The sequence below is a fragment of the Cetorhinus maximus genome, chromosome 3 (genome assembly GCF_964194155.1).
Source record: "Cetorhinus maximus chromosome 3, sCetMax3.hap1.1, whole genome shotgun sequence".
NCBI classification, from domain to species: Eukaryota; Metazoa; Chordata; class Chondrichthyes; order Lamniformes; family Cetorhinidae; genus Cetorhinus; species Cetorhinus maximus.
Window position 1 is genome coordinate 173,414,294 of NC_135881.1, and position 20,959 is coordinate 173,435,252.

General features: G+C 42.1%; 1 protein-coding gene across 5 annotated transcripts in view; it reads left to right on the forward strand.

Annotated features, from left to right (window-relative positions):
* cdkal1 (CDK5 regulatory subunit associated protein 1-like 1) overlaps positions 1-20,959 on the forward strand; it is a 947,238-nt gene that overhangs the window by 703,309 nt on the left and 222,970 nt on the right. For all 5 annotated transcript variants that reach the window (XM_078539307.1, XM_078539304.1, XM_078539306.1 and 2 more), the window contains one exon: positions 7,677-7,857. In XM_078539307.1, coding sequence (XP_078395433.1) covers positions 7,677-7,857 — 181 coding nt within the window. The remainder of the gene's footprint in view (positions 1-7,676; positions 7,858-20,959) is intronic.

Below are 20,959 nucleotides of genomic sequence, written 5' to 3' on the forward strand. Positions count from 1 at the left end.
CGTAAGAGATCTCCCATATCCTTTTGAAAAATGCCTTGAGATCTTTTGTATCCACTTGGCAGTCAAACAGGTCCAAAATATGAGTTCTCAAAGTGTTAACATGAACGATGTGCTTATGTCCTGTGGTAGTGCTTGATTCCACAACTTGACTCAGAGGTGCTAGGGTAGTTGAGCAAAATAACCTCTGAATTTATTTAGGAGGCAGTTAGCTGCTATGATGGGGGACTCATGGTTTTCTACGAAAAATGAATGAGATGGACTAAATTACTTTTCTCAATGTACTTGTTTTCATGACTAAGTGCCTTAGGTCATTTTACTATGTTAAAGATAAATATAAATGCGAATTGTTAATGATGGTGTATATTAACTGACTTTTGTGTACAAGATTGTAAAACCTTCCATTTTTCTTCATTATTAACCTAGTATTGTGCATTTTCTGAAAGGGTGTGCCCATCTCCTGTCTGTTGCCTTTTATTATAAATTGCCTGTAGTGTACAAACCAAGAAAAAAAGTTAATAAAAATAAATTATGCCTAAATCATAGAATGATTACAGCACAGGAGGAGGTCATTCAGCCCATTGTGTACATGTCAGCTCTCTGCAAGAGGAACTCAGATAGTTCTACCCCCCTGTTTTTTTCCCGTAGCTCTGCAGTTTTTTTCTCTTCAGACAATTATTCAATTCCCTTTTGAAGACCACAATTGAATCAGCCTCCACCACATTCTCAGGTAGTGCATATCTGATCCTAAAAATCCTCATGTTGCCTCTGGTTTTTTTGCCAATCACTTTTAATCAGTGTCCCCTGGTTCTAGACCCTTCTGCCAATTGGAACAGTTTCTCCATACCTGTTCTGTCCAAACCCCTCATGATTTTGTACACCTTTATCAAATCTCGTATCAGCCTTCTTTCAGGAAAATAGTCCCAGCTTCGCCAATCTGTTCATGTAACTGAAGTCACTCATTCCCAGAACCATTCTCACAAATCGTTTCTGCACCCTCTCCAATGCCTTCACATCCTTTCTAAAGTATGGTGCTCAGAATTGGACACACTGCTCCAGTTGAGGCTGAATCAGTATTTTATAAAGGCTTACCGTAACTTCCTTGCTTTTGTGTGCTATGTCTCAAACCCAGGATCCCATGTGCTTTATTAACCACTTTCTCAAGCTGCCCTGCCACTTCAGCAATTTGTGCGCATGTATCCCCAAGTGTCTCTGTTCCTGCTGCACCCCTTTTAGAATTGTACTCTTTATTTCACATTGCCTCTCCTCTCATTCTCCCGAGCAAAATGTGTCACTTCACACTTCCCAGCATTAAATTTCACATGTCCGCACATTCCACCAGCCTATGTCCTCTTGAAGTCCGTCACTATCCTCCTTGCAGTTCATAATACTTCCAAGTATTGAAACTGAGGCATGCACACCCAAACCTGTGTCATAAATATAGATCAAGAAAAGCAGTGGTATTAATACTGACCCCTTTGAAAATTCCTCGATATACTTATTGTCCTTCAGTCTGAAAAACAACTGTTCACCATGACACTCTGTTTCCTGTCATTCAGCTTACTCCATATCCACTGTCCTTTTTATTCCTTGGGTTTCAACTTTGCTGACAAGCCTGTTATGTGACACTTTAGCAAACACCTTTTGGAAGTCCTAATATACCACATCAACTGTATTGCCCTCATTTACTTTCATCAAACGATTGACCTGGAGATGGTGCAGCTCAGTTACATAGATGTTGCACTGCTCTGAATTCAACATGGAAAATTTGCAGCTTTGGAGATTATGATCTAGTGGAGTTTGTTTTCTAACATTGTTCATTGATCAGGCAGAGACACTTCAGCTCTTCACAATGAATCTACTCAGCTCTACATAATTAACCTGAGTTTCACCTGTAAACATGCCAGAATTTTTTCATATCACAATATAATGTGAATCAGCAGCTTTTCGACCTATGACTGCAGTATGAGATTACATGAGTCATCCTATACGTTGCAACTTCAATTCTTTTTCAGATTTGTTTTGTGGAATTCCCAAAGCCATATAAAGCACAGAAAGAGGCCATTCAGCCCAGTGTGCCTGCACTGGCTCTTTCAAAGAGCTATCAAACTATTCCCACACCATTGTTCTTTCTCCAGTCCTGCAATTTTTATATTTTTCACTCCATCTTTTTCCTTCTTTGTTACACAACCTCTTTAAATTTTCTTGAGTATTCTTTTTCTACTTTTGTATTTTTGTTCCATAATCCATTTAATGTTTAAGTCTATGTATTATTGTATTGATAGTTGCTAAATCAAGTTTGACAACAAAAGTCCTGTGTTCTCAAGTCATCTTAGATGTCCATATAGTCCGAAGTGTTACATTTTACGACCCTAAAATAGAAACAACTAACATCAGTGGAACAGGTGTCTCACATTCCATAAAGTTTCCAAGCATATTACCTTTGAAAGTTCTTGGCATTGATGTGATAGCATTCTCTGAAAGCCTTCTTGCACTCTGTAAGACATGGGCTATATTCAAATAAGAATGAAAACAAGAAGGCCCTCTGTCTCACAATGAAATCTTTCCACTAATCATTCATTGAGAATTCTCCTATATTAATTGTGGCATATAATATTGAGACTTGTGCCAAAATTGAGTGTGTCCCCCATGGTCAAGCCAACCAGCGCCCTGTCACACTCACCAAATCATACCTTACAGCCAATGCATCAAACTCCTCCATCACCATTCCTGGTTATGTCTTGTCCCACCAACAGGACAGACCAACCAGAGGTAGCAGCACAGTGGTATCGGGATGGAGTGGCCTTGGGAGTCCTTAACATTGACTCTAGATAGTCATTTGATAGTACAGAACTTGAGTATTGCTGAAAAAAGAGACATGTTTAAGCTTTTTGTCTTGCACTCATCAAGACACTCTCAAGAATATCAATATAAGGGGAAAAAAACAATTTATATTGTATGTGAAGAGAGTGCTGGTTGGGTGGGAAGTGGTGTTGCCATGGAGAGTGCACCACTGATGGTGACTTGGGGGGGCGGGGGGGGCAAGGTCACATTGGTTTTTCACTTTAGTTGGTTCGCTCACCACCTGCTGCAGGCCCAGTCTGGCAGATATATTCTTCAGGACTCAGTCAGCTTGGTCAGTAGTGATGCTCTTGAGCCACTCTTGGTGTTAAACATTGAAGCCCCTACCAGAGTATGTTCTGTGCCCTTGCAACCCTCAGTGGTGTTGCTCAGCTGACAGAGGGCAGCAGGCGCTAATCAGCTGGAGGTTTCCATGCCCATGTTTAACATTATGCCATAAGACTGATTTAGGTCCAGAGTCAATTGGTAAAAAAACAGACATGTCTAAGCTTTTCATCTTGCGCTCATTAGGGCACTCACAAGAATACCTATATAGGGGGAAAAACGATAATTTATATTGTATGTGAAGAGAGTTCTGATTGGTTGGCAAGTGGCTTTGCCATGGAGAATGCACCGCTGATGGTGACTGACACTTAACTGCCAAGCATTGTTTGAAATTTAAACCAAGCACTTTGATCCTGATTGGTCAAGGCATTGCTAAATAAAATAAGTGACAGCCATTTGCTGACTCTTTCCTCAGGGCAATGCTTTTGGTGTTGAACATTGAGCTTGTCGTAGACGCCTCTGTCAATGACAGTATTGGTAGGAGTGACCACTGCACCAGCCTTGTCAAGACAAAGTCCCATCTACACACTGAGGATACCCTGCATGTGTTGTGTGGCACTTCCACTGTGCACTGAATGTGGTAACTGGATGCTTGGAAAAGGATGTGCTAACTAGACACTTGGAAAATAATGATATGATAGGGCAGAGTCAACATGAATTTATGAAAGGGAAATCATGTTTGACAAACTGTTGAAGTTTTTTGATGATCCTACCTGTAGCATTGATAAAGGAGAACCTGTGGATGTGGTGTATTTTGATTTTCAGAAGGCTTTCAATAAGGTCCCACACAGAAGGCTAGTAAACAAAATTGGAGCACATGGGATTGGGGTAATATACTGGTAGGGATTGAGAATTGGTTAACAGACAGAAAACAAAGAATAGAAATAAATGGGTCATCCTCAGGATGGCAGGCAGTAATCAATGGGGCACCACAAGGATCAGTGCTGGAGCCACAGCTGTTCACAACCTTTATAAATGATTTGGATGAGGGGACCAAATGTAATATTTCCAAATTTGCTGATGACATTAAACTAGCTGGGAATGTGTGTTGTGAGGAGGATGCAAGGAGGCATCAAGGGTATTTGGACGGGCTAAGTGAATGGGCAAGAACTTGGCAGATGGAATTTAAGCTGAATAAGCGTGAAGTCATCCACTTTGGTAGGAAAAACAGAAAAGTGGAGCAAAGTGATCACACAACTGAGGGACTAGATCAGAGCTCTGCAGTCTGACCATATCCAGTCATGAGTGATGGTGGACTATTAAACAACTAACCAGAAGAGTAAGCTCCATAATCAACCCCGTCCTCAATGATGAGGGAGCCAGACCTGTATGTTTCAAAGAAAAGTCTGAAGCATTTGCAACCATCTTCGGTCAGAATTTGAGTGAATGATCCAACTCGACCAGGTCACCAGCATCAAAAGTGGCACTCTTCAGCCAATTTACTTCACTCCATGTGATGTCAAGAAGTGGCTGAAGGCACTGGGTACAGCAGAGGCCATGGACCCTGACAGTGTCTCGTCTGTAGCACTGAAAACTTGTGCTCTAAACTAGTCATGCCCCCAACCAAACTGTCCAATACAGCTACAACACTAGCATTTACCCAACAATGTGGAAATTTGCCTAGATATGTCCTGTTCACAAAAGTTAGGACAAAACCAATCCAGCCAATTACCAACCCATCAGTCTACTCTCAATTATCAGCAGTGATGGAAGGTGTCATCAACAGAGCTATCAGGTGACACTTACAGATGCTCAGTATGTGTCCCACCAGGGGCGCAATATGGACACAAGAGCTGAATTCCAGAGGTGAGGTCAGAGTGACTGCCCTTGACATCAAGATAGCTTAAAAGGTTTGTGTGTAAAATTAAAGCACATGGGATTGAGGGTAATATATTGGCATAGATTGAGAACTGGTTAGCAGACAGGAAACAGAGTCAGAATAAATGCGTCTTTTTCAGAGTGGCAGACGGTGATTAGTGGGGTACCACAGGGATCTGTGCTTGGGCCTCAGCTATTCACAATATTTATGAATGATTTGGATGAGGGAATCAAATGTAATATTTTCAAGTTTGCTGACAACATGAAACTTGGTGGGAATGTGAGCGATGAGGAGAGTGTTAAGAGGATTCAAGGCAATTTAGACAGGTTGAGTGAGTGGGCAAATACATGGCAGATACAATATAACATGATAAGTGCGAAGTAAGAAAATCAGAATGGCAGAGTATTATTCAAATGGTGGTAGATTGTGAAATGTTGATGTACAAAAGGACCTGGGTGTCCTTGTACACCAGTCACTGAAAGCAAGCATGCAGTTGCAGCAAGCAGTTAAGAAGGCAAAAGGTATGTTGGCTTTCATTGCGCACTTCAGTACAGGGGCAGGGATGTCTTACTGCAGCTGTACAAGGCCTTGGTGAGACCATGCCTGGTGTATTCTAGTTTTGGCCTCCTTACCTAAGGAAGGATATACTTACCATAGAGGGAGTGCAGCAAAGGTTCACCAGACTGATTCCTGGGATGGCAGGGTTGTCGTATGAGGAGAGATTGGATTGACTAGGTCTGTATAAAGCTGCAGTTTAGAAGAATGAGAGGGGATCTCATTGAAACGTATAAAATCCTGACAGAGATGGACAGACTGGATGCAGGGATGATATTTCCTCTGGCTGGTGGGTCTAGAACAAGGGGTCACAGTCTCAGGATATGGGGTGGACCATTTAGGACTGAGATGAGGAGAAACTTCTTCGCTCAGAGAATGGTGAACCTATGGGATTCTCTACAACAGAAGGCTGTGGAGGCCAAGTTACTGAATATATTTAAGAAGGAAATAGATTTTTGGACTCTAAAGGCATCAAGGGGAATGGGGAGAGCGCAGGAGTATGGCGTTGAGATAGAGGATCAGCCATGATCATATTGAATGGTAAAGCAGGCTTGAAGGGTCGAATGACCCACTCCTGCTCCTACTCCTATTTTCAAGATTTCTTTGTTTCTACTCGACCGAGTGTAGCATCAAGGGCCCCTAGCAAAATTGAAGTCAATGAGAATTGGGGAAAATCTCCACTGGTTGGAGCACAAAAGAAGATGGCTGTGGTTATTGGAGGCCAATCATCTCAGTCCCAAGACATTACTTCAGGGGTTCCTCAGAGAAGTATATCCTAGGCCTAACCATCTTCAGCTGTTTCATCAATTACCTACCCTCAGCCATAAGGCCAGAAGTGGTGATGTTCATTGATGATTGCACAGTGTTCAGCATCAATCATGACTCCACAGACAATGTACTAATCTGTGTCCATAGGCAGTAAAATCTGGACAACATTCAGGCTTGGTCTGATAAATGGCAAATAACATTTCGCACAACACAAGTGCCAGGCAAGACTATCACCAACAAGGGAGAATCTAACCATCTCCCCATGATGTTCAACAGCATTACCATTGCTAAATCCCCCACCATCAACACCCTGGCAGTTGCCATTGACCAGAAACTTAACTGGATCAGTCATATAAATAATGTGGCTACAAGAGCAGCTGGGAATCCTGTGGCAAGTAACTCACACCCTGATTCCCCAAAGCCTTTTCACAATCTATAAGGCACAAGTCAGGAATGTGATGGAATGCTGTCCACTAGCCTGGATGAGTGAAGCTCCAACAATACTTAGTAAGCTCGACACCTGCCCGCTTGACCGACACTCCATCTACCACCTGTAAGCATTCACTTCCTCCACCACCGGCACACAGTGGCTGCAGCGTATACCATCTACAAGATGTACTGCAACACCTTTCCAAGCCTCATTCGACAGCACCTTCCAAACCCGGCATCGGGACAACGGCATCAGGCATATGGGTGGACCAGTACGTGCAAATTCGCAAGCCACACACCACCCTGATTTGGAATTATATGCCACTCCTTCACTGTTGCTGGGTCAGAATCCTGAAACTCCCTCCCTGACACTACGCCACATTGACCCCATGTGTTTCAAGAAGGCAGCTCACCAGCACCTTCTCAAGGGCAGTTAGGGATGAGTAACAACTAGTGTCTTTGCTAGTGACGCTAACATACCATGAACAAACCAAAAAAAGGGGAAAAAAACAAGCTGTTGCAGCACTTGGTTTCCCAAAATGTAGGTTAATTAGCATGAGTAGGATTGGATGTTTTACAACATTTATGAGAAAAAGGAAGAATGAGAAAATGGTAATCTTCTAATAGAAGATTCCATTGGTATGTAGAGGACAGTTGTACTCAGAATGACGGCAACCCTACAAGATAGGTAATCCAAATTTTTGTTATTTCTTGCGTTTGTTCAAATGATTTAATGATGCATAATTGCCCTGACCAGACAGAATCATATAAATATGTAGGTTTGATTGACTATTTTGACCGTTGCTCTGTTAAGTAGGGATTCTGTGCCTTTAGCGCATGATAAATGATGCAGTGAACACTTTAGCAGTTTTTATTAAAAAAAACATCAATTTTTAATCTAAATTTTCATCTTTTCACTCAGGGTGCCAGGGATTACAATTGCCACAGACATTATCTGTGGCTTTCCTGGTGAGACAGAAGCGGACTTCCAAGAAACTGTGAAATTAGTTCAGGAGTACAAATTTCCAAGCCTGTTCATCAATCAGTTTTACCCACGTCCAGGAACCCCAGCTGCCAAAATGGAACAAGTCCCAGCCCAAATGGTGAGCTCTTTATTCATGTGAATTTTCATCTTGTTTAACCAAGTATAACCAGATAAACCATAGATCCAAACCCCTGTTGATTACCATTTTGAGTAAGTTGTATGACGCTACCAACTGAGGGAATACCAACGCAAAATGCAAATTACCAACAAAGAAATTGTTTTGGGAATGGGAGCCTTGCTCTTGAATATGCCTTTTTTTACCCAAATCCCAGCTGTGCAGAAATTTTTACGGTTCCGGATTCCTTTAAAGAAATATTTAGCTGACATTCTTAAATGCTTACATCTTGTTTGACTTGATGTATTGTCTGCAACTGGCTTCTCCTCTGTTTAATACCAAGACCTGCTTTTCACATCAGTATGTTCATCCACCATTGTTAATAAGGTAAATGATTGAGAATCAAAATGACGAGAGAACAGTAGTATCTCATTCTGTCAAGACTTCTGTTTATAACTCCTGATTTAAACGCTGCTAAAATGAACAGGAACTGTAAGCACTTTTGCACAGCACAGCAAAGCATTGTAAGAGTCACAAACTCAATTCTGTATTCTGCACACAGTAACCACTCTGTTTAAAGCTTCCTTCGGGAACCATGCAGAAAAAAAGTGCAATCCTGAGGGTGTTCTGCATTCTTTTCCCCCCATTAATCAGCGAGTTATAAATAGTGCAGCTTCTATGCACAGCAACAATGTATCAGTGTACAGCGAAAGGTTACTCTACTTATTGTCCAGCCAAAAGGGTTTTAACAGCACCAGTCGGTGCCAGCTGTTATCTTACAGTAAGATGGGATAAAGTTTTGATATCAACACTTATTATTTGGCAAGTAACACACACAACATTGTGACTTTATAAATTTCAGTATGACCTTAACAAATGCTGAATCAGGCTATCACATGTATGTGTATATATCAGATTGCGGTGCAACAGGAAATCTTCAAACATTGATAAATTAGAGCAAGCAAGCCCCTGAAGAAACCCCCGCCTGTTTATACCTGTCAAGCAAGTGGAATTGACTTGTCCTCATTTTAAGTTTACGTGGGTATAATCTTCAGTATCTGTGCTGAAACCAATCTATGTATTTTGTCATAATTAGAGATCAGAAAAAATCCAGATTCCTTCATGAATAGTGCCTGAAATGAGAAAATGTATTGCAGATGTAAAAGGGGTGTGTGAAGGAACAGAATGTGGGAAAATGCGTTCCATAAGTTTCAGTGCAGATGAAGGGGATGACCTATCTTCCAAAAACTTCTTCCTGGATATTTATATTCCAGATGTTCTCTCTAGTAACTTAATTCAGTCACCCTACAGGATCTGTAACAGATTTCTTTTCGGATAAAATGACATTTTAATAATGTGAAATAAATGTCCTGATCTGAAGGAGGTTTTGGTGCAGCAAAGAAATGTATTGAATCTCAAGCATTGCCAATATAAATGTTTATACTGGCAATGATGCAGAGCATGTGGAATTTTTTTTAATGATGCTTGGTATTGTATCATCCTTCCTTCAGAAGGTTAAAAAAAATAGTATAGCGTTGGTTTGAACAAAAACACTTGCAGGATGGAAACTCCCATTCTGTTTCACGAAGCTGATCCAACCTAATTTCTGAAGTATTTGCTGATCTGTATTACACACCCTTTGTCTAAGGTTCTTCTGTGTCTGTCTTTAAAGTCTACCTTTTGTATATCATGTCACATAAGTCTTCATACATAACACTATGATGCAAGGCAATAATCTAGTCAAATAGATTGTTTATCAGCTGAACTTCTAGACTGATTAACAATTGTCTGACAAATATCTAGTCATATTCATTTGAATTTTCAGAAATTTACTTTCATGTAAATATTTTGAAATTCCATTCCATGTTTTGGTTTGATTTGTGGGTGACATAGCATGGAGTGTGGCTGATGCAAATTAATAGGATTTGCTCTTGTCTCCAGCGTTCATTTGGGCTAAGGGGAGAGATGGTACAACTGCTTGGTGGGGTCATTTTCCTAATTAGCTCGTTAGGCAGTGGATGCTGTTGTTAGAGCATTACCCCTTGTCTTTGACCTGCTTTCATTCCTGGGCATGGTTTGGGTTGTGGAGGGAGCCGGTTTGTGTTGACTGAGCCTGCAATTAAGATTGTATTTAGTCTGAAAATAAACATTTTGATGGCAGCTGTTTATTTTGCTACTCGGGTTTGGGGGCCCACCTCAAAAGGTAGAGCTGTGCCATGTTGGATACAGGGTTTATTTTGAATGATGTAAATGGAAAGCACTTGCCCTCTTCCATATCATCTACCAAACTTCAGTAAGCTGAAAGCAATAACTGCATGAGATGCTTGCATTCTGTTACTGGTAGATGTATATAATTTGGTATTAAACCAGTTTTTATTTGAAAAGAATATGATTGCAGAAGAAAAAAATTCCCAAAGCAACTTTAACTAAAACAAATATGTTAACGCCCTTCTTTTAAAACATAAAATGACAATAAACAAAACATTGCAGAAGTTCAACTTTAAAATCCTCCTGAAGGATTGCATCCTAACAGTGATTTCAATCAATTAAGAGAAATACAGTAGGTTGGTACCTAAAAGTGCCAATTTAAATGACCAGTTTGTTTTCACATTCCCAATAGGAATATTTTGTCTTTGGGATGATTACCAAATGAAATTTTTTAAAGCTATTTGTATTGCTTCAACTACAATTTTTTCCTCCGTGTATAATGTTCATAATGGAAAAAATATTGTACAGATCATTTTGAAATGTTATACTTTGACATTGCATTCACACTATAAGTTTGATGTTGGTGTAAAGCAATTTCAGCTTTGCACTGTTGATAACTTGTGGAGTGCATGTTTGTTTTGAAGGAGCGAACTGACTTTGAAGCCAACTGGAGAGAGTGTCCCTGCTTCAGGAACTCTGTTTTGTCCCCATAGCTTGTCAGACGCTGACATCAGATGCATTCCACAAAGTGCTTTGCAACTTTGTTCCAATTGTAATGTAAAAGTACCCTAAATATTAAGTCTCCAGTTCGCCACCAATCTCATTTAAAGCTGCGTTCTTACCTTTTACATAGGCTGCAGTGGGAATTACTCTCCTGCCTGCAGAGTGAATCCATTGATGAGGTAAGTATGGAGGCCTGTTGGCCTGGTGCAATTCCAGCGAAGCCGTGCCTCTTTTGATGTCATGAGCTGAAAACATGCTCTTTGAGGTCTGTTTCAGCTCAATGACAGGTAACTAACTCTATTAGTTGTTTTTAATAATTTTAAATGTTTCTTTTATTCTACTTTTAATTCAAGTTCCCCCGTGCCACACCCTGGCTTTGCTCCCCACCCCCCCCAGCTCTGCTCACCCCTCTCCCCACACCCTTCCCTGGCTCTTTTCTGGCATCGCCAGGAGTGAGAGTCGGGGTGGTGGGGTGGGGTTGCTAGGTGTTATCAAAGCTGGGGGTGTGAGCAGAGCTGGGTTTGCTGGGATAGTGAGGGGGTTGCGGGGACGGAGGGTGCTAGGATAGTGGGGAGGGGGAAGGGCGCTGGGATGGGGGGTGGGGGGGCAATTGCTGAGGGTGCAGGAGTGTTTTGACACTCCTCCTGATTGAAAGGGCTGCACCCCTGAGTAGGCTGTATGCCTGTGAGGAGTAGCCCTAAATAAATCAGTGTAAATATCAAGCTAAGTACTGGGCTATCGGCCCAAGTTTACACACTGTCAGGCCCTTCAGCGTGGGCTCGCCTGGAGGCCTTTCTGGACAACTACAACTTCTGGATTCGAGCATAAGTAGACTTCACAGAAGTTGTGGTTGCATTGTGGCCCTCAATAGCAGCGAATGCTGAGGGCCTGCCTGGACTGGGCTTGTGTTTTATAAGAGGTAGAGCATTCAAATAGTCACTTGGCAGATGAAAAGCCTCAGCAGCGTGTCTCTTTTTTCAGCAATATTCAGGTATATTGTTGCACCTGAAACCCAGATGAGTGATGAAATTGGATTACAAAACCTGGTAATTTGAGAGTTATCACTAGGAAAGAATGAATGTGATAGCTGCTGAATTGTTATCAAAACCCAACTGGTTCACTGGTGTCCGTCAGGAAAGGGAGCCTTCCATCTCAATGTGGTCTGTCTTATGCAATCTACAGGGCAACAAGGAATGGGCAGCAAATGCTGCCTTGCCAGTGTTCCCACATTGTGAGAACAAAGATGAAAAATATCTATAGTTGAGCAGTCAAATGGGTTCTTATCATTGCCAGAAGTTCTGAGATTGGAGCTTTTGCCATAGAAGGGAGAAGTAATTTGATTGAAAACTAAGGAAAGAATTCCACCATCAGCAAATGTAGCTGTTAAATGAATGCTAAAGAAACGCCTATATGTAAAATAGGAGTGTTGAATTAGCGACAAATTTCCAAAGAGATAAACTCAGCTTTACATCATTTATGATTTAAAGGTCGGAAGTGATATTGATTCACTTACTAAATTGAATAACTTAATAAATAAACGACAAAGAATAAATAAACGACAAAGATTCACTAACCCCTTAAAGACTTTGGGGGGAATCATCCCAGAATTGCACTAAGTGCAGTTGCAGGCGTGGAAAAAGACGTTTTACCTGCCGGCCGCAATGGCAGGTTTTCGTGCCATGTGGTCGCCTTCCCGCCTCATAAATTATGCAGTCACAGGAAACACGCTGGATCAGTGGCGCTGGCCTTCGCTTGCCCTGCTATGCAATTATCTCGCCACTTCCTCATGCCGGGCGCCATATTTAAAATGCAGCTGCGCGCACCCTTCTCAATGCTTGCAACCCAAGACTGCTTCAGTGAAGACATGACCCTGAAAGCCAAGAAGAGTGTCACCCCCTGATTCAGTGATGCATTCCTGGGATCCCTTTTGGATGCCGTGGAGGCCCACCACGAAGTCCTTTACCCACGCTCTGGCTCACCACTCCAGCTTGGGAGGCAGTAGCAGAATGGTCAGTGCCAACGCTGCACACAAGAGGTCGGCCATCCGGTGCAGAAAATGGATGAGTGATTTCATCCATGCCGCCAGGGTAAGTCAACTATCTCATCAACCTCAACTCATCCGCTCACAAGCTCACATTCACTGGCATCTCACTCGCTGCCAACTCAAGGGATATCACCACTCACTCTCTTACACACATCCTCACCTCTCCACCTGGCCTCATCTCTTCTGGAGATCGCCTCCTCATCCCGCCCATGGCTCCACTCAGCACACATGCATGCCTGGCATCCTTCTTATTTGGCCTGGCATACGCCTTGCTCACACTCTCTCTATCTGTCTTTATGCAGACCAAGCACAATCACCGGGAGAGGTCCCAGACTGGGGGTGGTGTGGCGGACACCAAGGTCCTCACTCTGTTCAAGAGTCAAGCTTTGGAGCTGGCCAGAGAGGACGCAACCGTTCTTGAAGCAGTGGTGAGGTCTGTGGTGAACACTCAGGTGAGGATCATGCACCATATGACCCCTCTCAATGCTACTTTGAGTCCACTGTTCTGTGTTCAACGCGGCTGCCAAGCACTAATAATCTCCACTTCCTCTCCTAGACACATCTGACATGTCACCTTCAGGCAACCTTGAGCCCGACCCCAGCACCAAGAGCACCTTGGATGAGGATCCTGAGGGCAGCACCGTTAAAGACCTGTCACAGTGCTCACTCACATCCTCCACCAGCACAGCAACACACACCTCGGTGTGACTCAGATGTAGAGTAGCCTCAGGATCACAATCTGGTGAACATGCACGCAGTCTGTTCCACAGGAGGCGGAGGCAGGGATGTCCTTAGTCGCCAGCACTCGGAGGACTGCTGGAGACGAGGAATCTGCTGAGTCTGGGTCAGATGATGAGCCTCTGGACTTGGCCCTCAGTTGGTGGAGCTGCAAAGACAATCATGGGAGCATCAGGAAGGGACGTCTGATGCATTCTTCAGCTTGCAAGGGATGGCGGAGGAGCCCGTCCGCCTTCAGTCTGAGGTGATTGCACCAACATGCCGACGTACCGAGGTCAACACTGGCAGGATGGCGGCAGCCATGGAGACCTTGGTCCAGGACATCAGTCCTGTCCTGCTGCACGGGCTGAACTCCATCACTGGTGCTGTAGTTGGCCTCCAATGATGAAAGCACAAGAGGGTACGGGCCAGCTTGACTTCACTCCAGTTACCCCTTCTCCTCACGGAGTCAGCCAGCAGCCATAGGGCACACACATGGAAGAGGACCAGCAGTTCGACACCCCAGAGCCATCCACCCAGGTGACTCCAGAAATGTCAAGCCGATCCAAATCCCCTCTTCCTCTGGCCCCCACAGCTCCAGCTCCACAGACCGAGGAGCATGCAGCTGGCCCACAGCAGGACACCCAAAGCAGACTGGAGCCCTCCAGAGGATGCACGCCAAAGTCATCACAGACAGGGCATATTATAGTCAGCAGGCTGTGGATGCCGGGGGAGCACCAAGACAGTGTTAGGAACATTAAAAAGATGTAGCTGCACAGTGTGGGCACAGGCGTTAATCATTTCTACCTTCTGTTCACTATTATAAATAAACTCCTAAGAATGTCTCCTTGACTGTGGCTCCTTGTTATGATGAGCAGTGTTTGTGTCACTCTGATGTGAAACCTTGGTTCTTGCACAAGATAAAGGCACGTACCTCAGTCCAGGGCCTCTTCCCTGTGCGGTATGTAACTATCAGACCAAAGTGATGATCTGGCTTCACACTCACTGGGGACACATTAATGATGCCTGCACCTCGATGGTGCTTTCGTTGCTGCCAGAATGTCGTGGGCAAGCATCACAGAGTTCTCGCATTCTCTCTGTGTGTTCTCAGCACCTTTTGAGTTGGGGCTGGCTCCCCATCTCTTCAGTATCTGTGACCGGTGATGGTGTGCTCCTGAAAGGGACAGGTGCTGAAGGCTGACAAAGGATCAGGCACATTTAAAGTTTCACGCTACGCCTCCATGATAAGACCCTGATCACAGCGCTCAAGCGAGCTGCCCTCAGCCAAACAGGAGTCAGACATTCACAAAGGCAATGTGAAGATCTATGGTGTGTTCTCACTGCGTGTCGTCATCATCATCCTGGAATCGAGTGGCTATTGGGGCCTCCGCTGCATTTCCATGACATCAGCTTGAGCACTGAGTGCATGTGCATTGCCATTAGTCACACAGGAGTCAAACGTTCACAGATGCAAGGTGAGGATGTCAGGACTGTCCTCACTGCATCTCATCATCATCCTCCACGAATCTTGCAGCTCTGAAGACGTCCCGAGTGCACCTGCTTCACCTGGCTAGTGTGATGGCCTCATCGCTGGCATCCACGCCTTTGAGGACCTCATCACCGTCATCTCCTTTGACATCTTCCTCATCGGAGGAGAGATGCAGCTCTTCCATCTCCTCCTCAGCCAGGTCCTCCCCCCATTGCAGTGCCAGGTTGTGTAGCACTGTTATGAGACAACAGTTGGTAAAGCTGAGTTATTTAAAAATCGCAGAGGGAAACTTTAAACAACTGTCATAACCTAAATATTTATAAGTGGTATGTTTGAGATGCAACTCTAAATTCAGGAATTAGACCACCAGTTCTTAGAAGTTTTTATATTAAATTAAATGAAACATTTTATTAAGTTACAATACGCACATGGCTACAAATTACTACTATTATAACTTTTAACAAATTCCCAGACTAATTTCCACTAAGGCAGCAGCAACCCATAGATTTATAAGCAGACACCAGGCAAAGCATTTTCACCTTACAAATTCAAAATTAGGTTCCTTTCAGTTTGGTTCCTTGCAGACACAATGGTAGGCTTACAGGGCTTTGGTGTTACATGCCTCTGTTCTGCACACACAAAACTACTGTCTGTTATAAAAGCAAAATACTGCGGAGGCTGGAAATCTGAAACAGAGCTCTGAAGAAGAGTCATACGGACTCGAAACGTAAACTCTGTTTTTCTCTCCACAGATGATGTTAGACCTGCTGATTTCTAGCATTTTCTGTTTTTATTGCTGTCTGTTATACCTAGAACAGCTCATTGAATGTAAATTCTCATTGTATCACCAGTTCCCTTGAACTCAACCTCTTCGAATAATAAAACCCCTTTCATAGTACCAATTTTCTTAGTAAAATGAACATATTGTTTGGCCTCTGCTAGCTAGGTCCCAGATTTCATCCCACTTCTTGAATGCTCTATTCAAAAAAAATGCAAATGCACTCTACTTCTCTTATGCCTCAAAACTTGTACACATCAAAGCACCCACACTAGCTGGTTTTAATCCAATTAAGATACACCCACAGACTAAACCACTATTTAAAAAAAAATTTTCCAATGATATATACATTAATAGCTTCATGACAAGCACGCAGCAACCTAAGATGATGCACAATGCCTTCAGTGGACAGTGCTCCACTGGACCTGTCGAGGCACCGGAACCTCATTTTCGCGTTGCCTGTTGTTTGTTCCACCAAAGTCCGGGTCACGGCATGAGCCTCGTTATACCATCTCTCTGCTGCAGTCTGAGGTCACCGCATCATCACCTACATCCTTTGTGGGTAGCCCTTGTCCCCAAGGAGCCAAGTCTACAGCCTCTCTGGATCATGGTAGATGTCAGGGATCTGAGATCTGCTAAGGATGTTGGAGTCGTGGACACTCCCTGGGAATCGTGCACAGACCTGTAGGATGTGTTTATGGTGGTTGCACACCAGCTGAACATTCAGCGAGTGGAAGCCTTTGTGGTTGACGTAGTTGACTGCTTATTGCCACGGAGATCTAAGTGCCACGTGAGGGCAGTCGATGGCACCCTGCACCTATGGGAAACCTGAGATCTGCGTAAATCCCAGTGCTCTTCCTTCCTGATTTTCCCAATCCCAGGCAACATGCACAATGTTCTGTGTCTTCATAGAAATGGCATCTGTGACCTCCTGAATACACTTGTGCGTGGAGGCTTGTGAGATCCTAGACAGGTCACCTGTGGAGCCCTGGGAGGAGCCACTGGCATAAAAATTGAGCACCATAGCCACTTTCATGGCCACTGGCAGTGGATGCCCTCCATGTCACCTTGGAGCCAAATCATGCAGCAGGTGGCTTATGTGACCAACTAGTTCCTTGGACAAGTGCAGTCTTTGGCGACACTGGTTCTCAGCCATCTGCAGGAATGACAAGCGGCATCTATAAATCCTGCATCTAGTGAAGCATCAATGAGCAACGACTCTCTGTGGATCTTCATCTGCGTGCACAGCGGGCCCTGCCGCCCCTCCATCTTGAGGAAGGTGCTGCCCCCTTTGCCATGTCAGGTGCCTCTGCCTCACTCTTCTTTTTTCTCTGCTCCCTGTAAGCCATGAGGCATACTGCTAAATCACTGGGCTCCATGATCCTGATGTTCTCCTCCTGCAAGATCAAAGAGAGAATTGCGTGGATTAGCATATGTATCCTAAGGACCTCTTTTGGTTAAATCTGAAGGCTCCTTCATGCATGTTGGAGAATGCTGGTCACCACTTGGATGGCCAGTGTGAGTATGCTTCATGGCTGTCTGAAACCCCACCCACCTCCACCCCACTCCACTTGACTGATAGGCAGCAGCTTCTCGGCCACTGGACTGCAAGCTCAGGTGCAGTCATTCTCCTAACCCATACTGCAAGGCTGCACTGTTAGCTTGAACCATGAGGAATACTGGTCCAAACAGTCGTGAAGCACGCCATTCTGAAGTCACACTGATATGCGCAGTAAATTTGATGTGGGGAATGACTCTGGTGAGCAGGGCTTATAATGAGATGCAAAAGTATTGAAATTAGGTTCTCGACATGTGGCAGTCAGAAACAAGGCCTGTCATTGACGGGTGGAGAGAGTGATTGCAAACTAGTTTCACGACAGTATAAAACCAATTTTTGGCCTTCTCACCATATTGTCTGCTCATGCCCGCCATGACGCCCGCCACCAACGTGACTGGACAATTCCTCCCTAAGAAACCAAAAGACAGCTTTAATTTTGCGCAAATGAAACTTGACGCTGCCTGACATAAAATTTGCTCTAAATTTCTGATGTTAAATAACATATTGGAGAAATCAAAACCTTAAATCAAAGTATTTTTATGCTTTTGCTGCAGAAATTCTAGCTCTTGTTATCTCCATAGCATATCTTATGTATCCTGAAGAAATATTTAACAGTAGTTTTAAATTTATATCTTTGCATGTTTATCATTTCAGTCATCATTCACGCAAGTAATAGAGCAACTGATCAGCCAGCAAACATTTTTATTTCCCCCTTGCTATGAATTATTAAAGCACCTGCTGTTAGACTCTAGCCAGAGCTGCTGTTGAGACTGAGGTGACTTTTTAACATTAGGATATTAATCTCCCTCTTCAGGAGCACCCATTGTCAGCTTGCTGATTCTGCTGGCAACAGAACCAGTGATGGGAACCTAATTTGTGGGGAAACCTCATCCTACTACTCCTCATACACTATGCTGGAGCATTGATGTACTGTGCCATCTGAAATATTTTATATATTTAAATTTGCCTGTCTGTCACCGACAGATTTTACCTTTAAGATTTTGTCACATGGAATATTTAAGACTCCGTGCAAGCATGTTTGGATTTAATTTAATGATTTTGAACTTTCCCAGCAAGATAAATTATTTTTCAAAAATGCTGCAGTTGACACCTCAAAGACTTGTCTGACAGGTAAATTAAACACGACATAATGATTGTAAGAGCAATTATGACATGTAAGTGAATATCATTACCTGCCCTGTGCTCCTTTTATATAAACATTTTGCACCTCAACACTTTGGTGTTGATTACATTAAAGGCACATTATCCCTCTGATGATATGCAAGGCTGATTGGTGGAAGAAAATAAACTACACGACATTTAGCTTTGCGCATACTGGCTTTCTTTCTGTCTGTTTGAAGTAAACATGAATGCTTCAAGTAACACCCATAATCATACACTTTGTGATACTTTCAACGATAACGATAATAATGAAATAACAATAAAGCATTTCACACACTTTTATTTTTAAGTTTGTGAGTATAGAAATTATTCTTTTTGATTTGTCATGAGTTACAAAGAGAAATGTTGAAGCCTTTTGACTTTGCAAGAATACCTATATAAGGGAAAAACAGCAATTTATACTGTATGAGAAGAGAGTGCTGATTGGTTGGCATGTGGACTCTGATTGGTAGAGACGTTGCCATGGACAATGTACCAATTGATGGTGACTGCCAGTTAACTACCAAGCATTGTTTGAAATTTAAACCAGGCAGCTGTTTGATACCAACTGCCAGTCTTTGGGACATACGGCCTACTTCAGCGTGTCCCAGCCTCTGTTTGCAATGGACGAGGTACAGACCGTACCCAACCAACAGGTGATTGCAAAGCTCAAAACACAGTGTTGAACATTAGATGTGATTCTGCAATTGGACAACATTTGCTAAATAACCCTCAGCGTGCTAAGGATTAAGCCGACAGCCAATTTAAATTTGTCAGTCGGGCTCACAATGTGATGCATTTGCCTCACTGGAAGCTACATATATTAATACACAGGGCCCTGTTCTTCGCAGACAGAAATAACATGTACACACATTGTACCTGTTTCAGCTAAAGAAAATAAGTGACAGCCATTCGCTGACTCATTCCTCAGGGCAATGCCTTGAACAATCACTTTGCTTGGTTTCCTTCAGGGGCTGGAGAAAAGTTTTCCATAATCCTTTCCTAAACTGAACTAAGATTTTTTGTTGTCTCTCCCGTTAGGTTGCGGGATTGAAACATTCCCAGTCTGTGTGGTTACCAAATCTTAGCATGGGCAAAGAACAATATGAAAGGCTGTTCATAAAAATCAGAGAAAGGGGATTAAATGAATGGCTCTTTGTGAGAGCCAGCACAAGCCCAGTGGGCTGAATTACTTTTTCCGTACCGTAAAATTCTGTGGATTTTATTCAATGTTAATATGGGTCTGTGTCTCATCTGCATAATGGCATAAGTTACATACACCTCATTTACCAAAGGAAAAAAGGGTTTGTCAAACAATTTTTCTTCAAGAATGTACCTCTTTGAAATATAAAGTTATAACAAAAGAAATGTGTTCAATCATTTAGTCATTAACAGTTTGAGATAAAAATCGTGATGGTTCGAGAAAAAAAATCATGTTTATTTATAGCATTTTATTTGGAATTTTTTCACTTAGTTTCCAATTAATTCTTTGTAGCGGACCGCAACAGAAATTTAGTGGCTTCTACATTAGATTAGATCAATCCAAAAAGTAAATAACATACTTTTACTTTGTGTTTGATGTTCCTTAATACAAAGACAAGCTTAGAATATATTATTTGAGTAATAATGGACAACAATAGTATATCCTTCTGCCCAATGTGTGTGAAAGAATAGGCTTATTTGTGGACTACGGTGACTTTGTTTCCCAGAGCAAAGTTCACAGTCGTAGTTTCTTCTTTGAAACACTTGTTTGTTTTCTGGATTTTAAAGTTAACATATATATTTTATTTTATATATATTATATATATGTGTGTGTGTGTGTAAATAAATATATATTTGTGTGTATAAATAAATATAAATATATGTATATATATATATATATATATGTATAAGTATATATATGTGTGTGTGTGTGTATAAGTATATGTGTGTGCATAAGTATATTGTTTTCTGGATTTTAAAGTTAACATATATATATGTGTGTGTGTGTGTGTGTGTATAAATAAATAAATATATGTATAAATAAATATATATGTGTATAAATAAATATAAATGTGTATAAGTATATAGGTGTGTGTATATAATTATATATGTGTATAAGTATATGTATAAGTATTGTATATAAATATGTATAAGCATATGTATACATGTATAAATATGTATGTATATATATGTGTATAAATATATATATATGTATAAATATGTATGTATATATAAATATGTATAAATATGTATGTATATATGTATAAATATGTATGTATATATATATGTATAAATATGTATGTGTGTATATATGTATAAATATGTATGTATAAATATGTATGTATAAGTATGTATATGTGTGTATAAGTATGTATATGTGTGTATAAGTATGTATTGGTGTGTATAAGTATGTATATGTATATATATATATAAGTATGCATATAT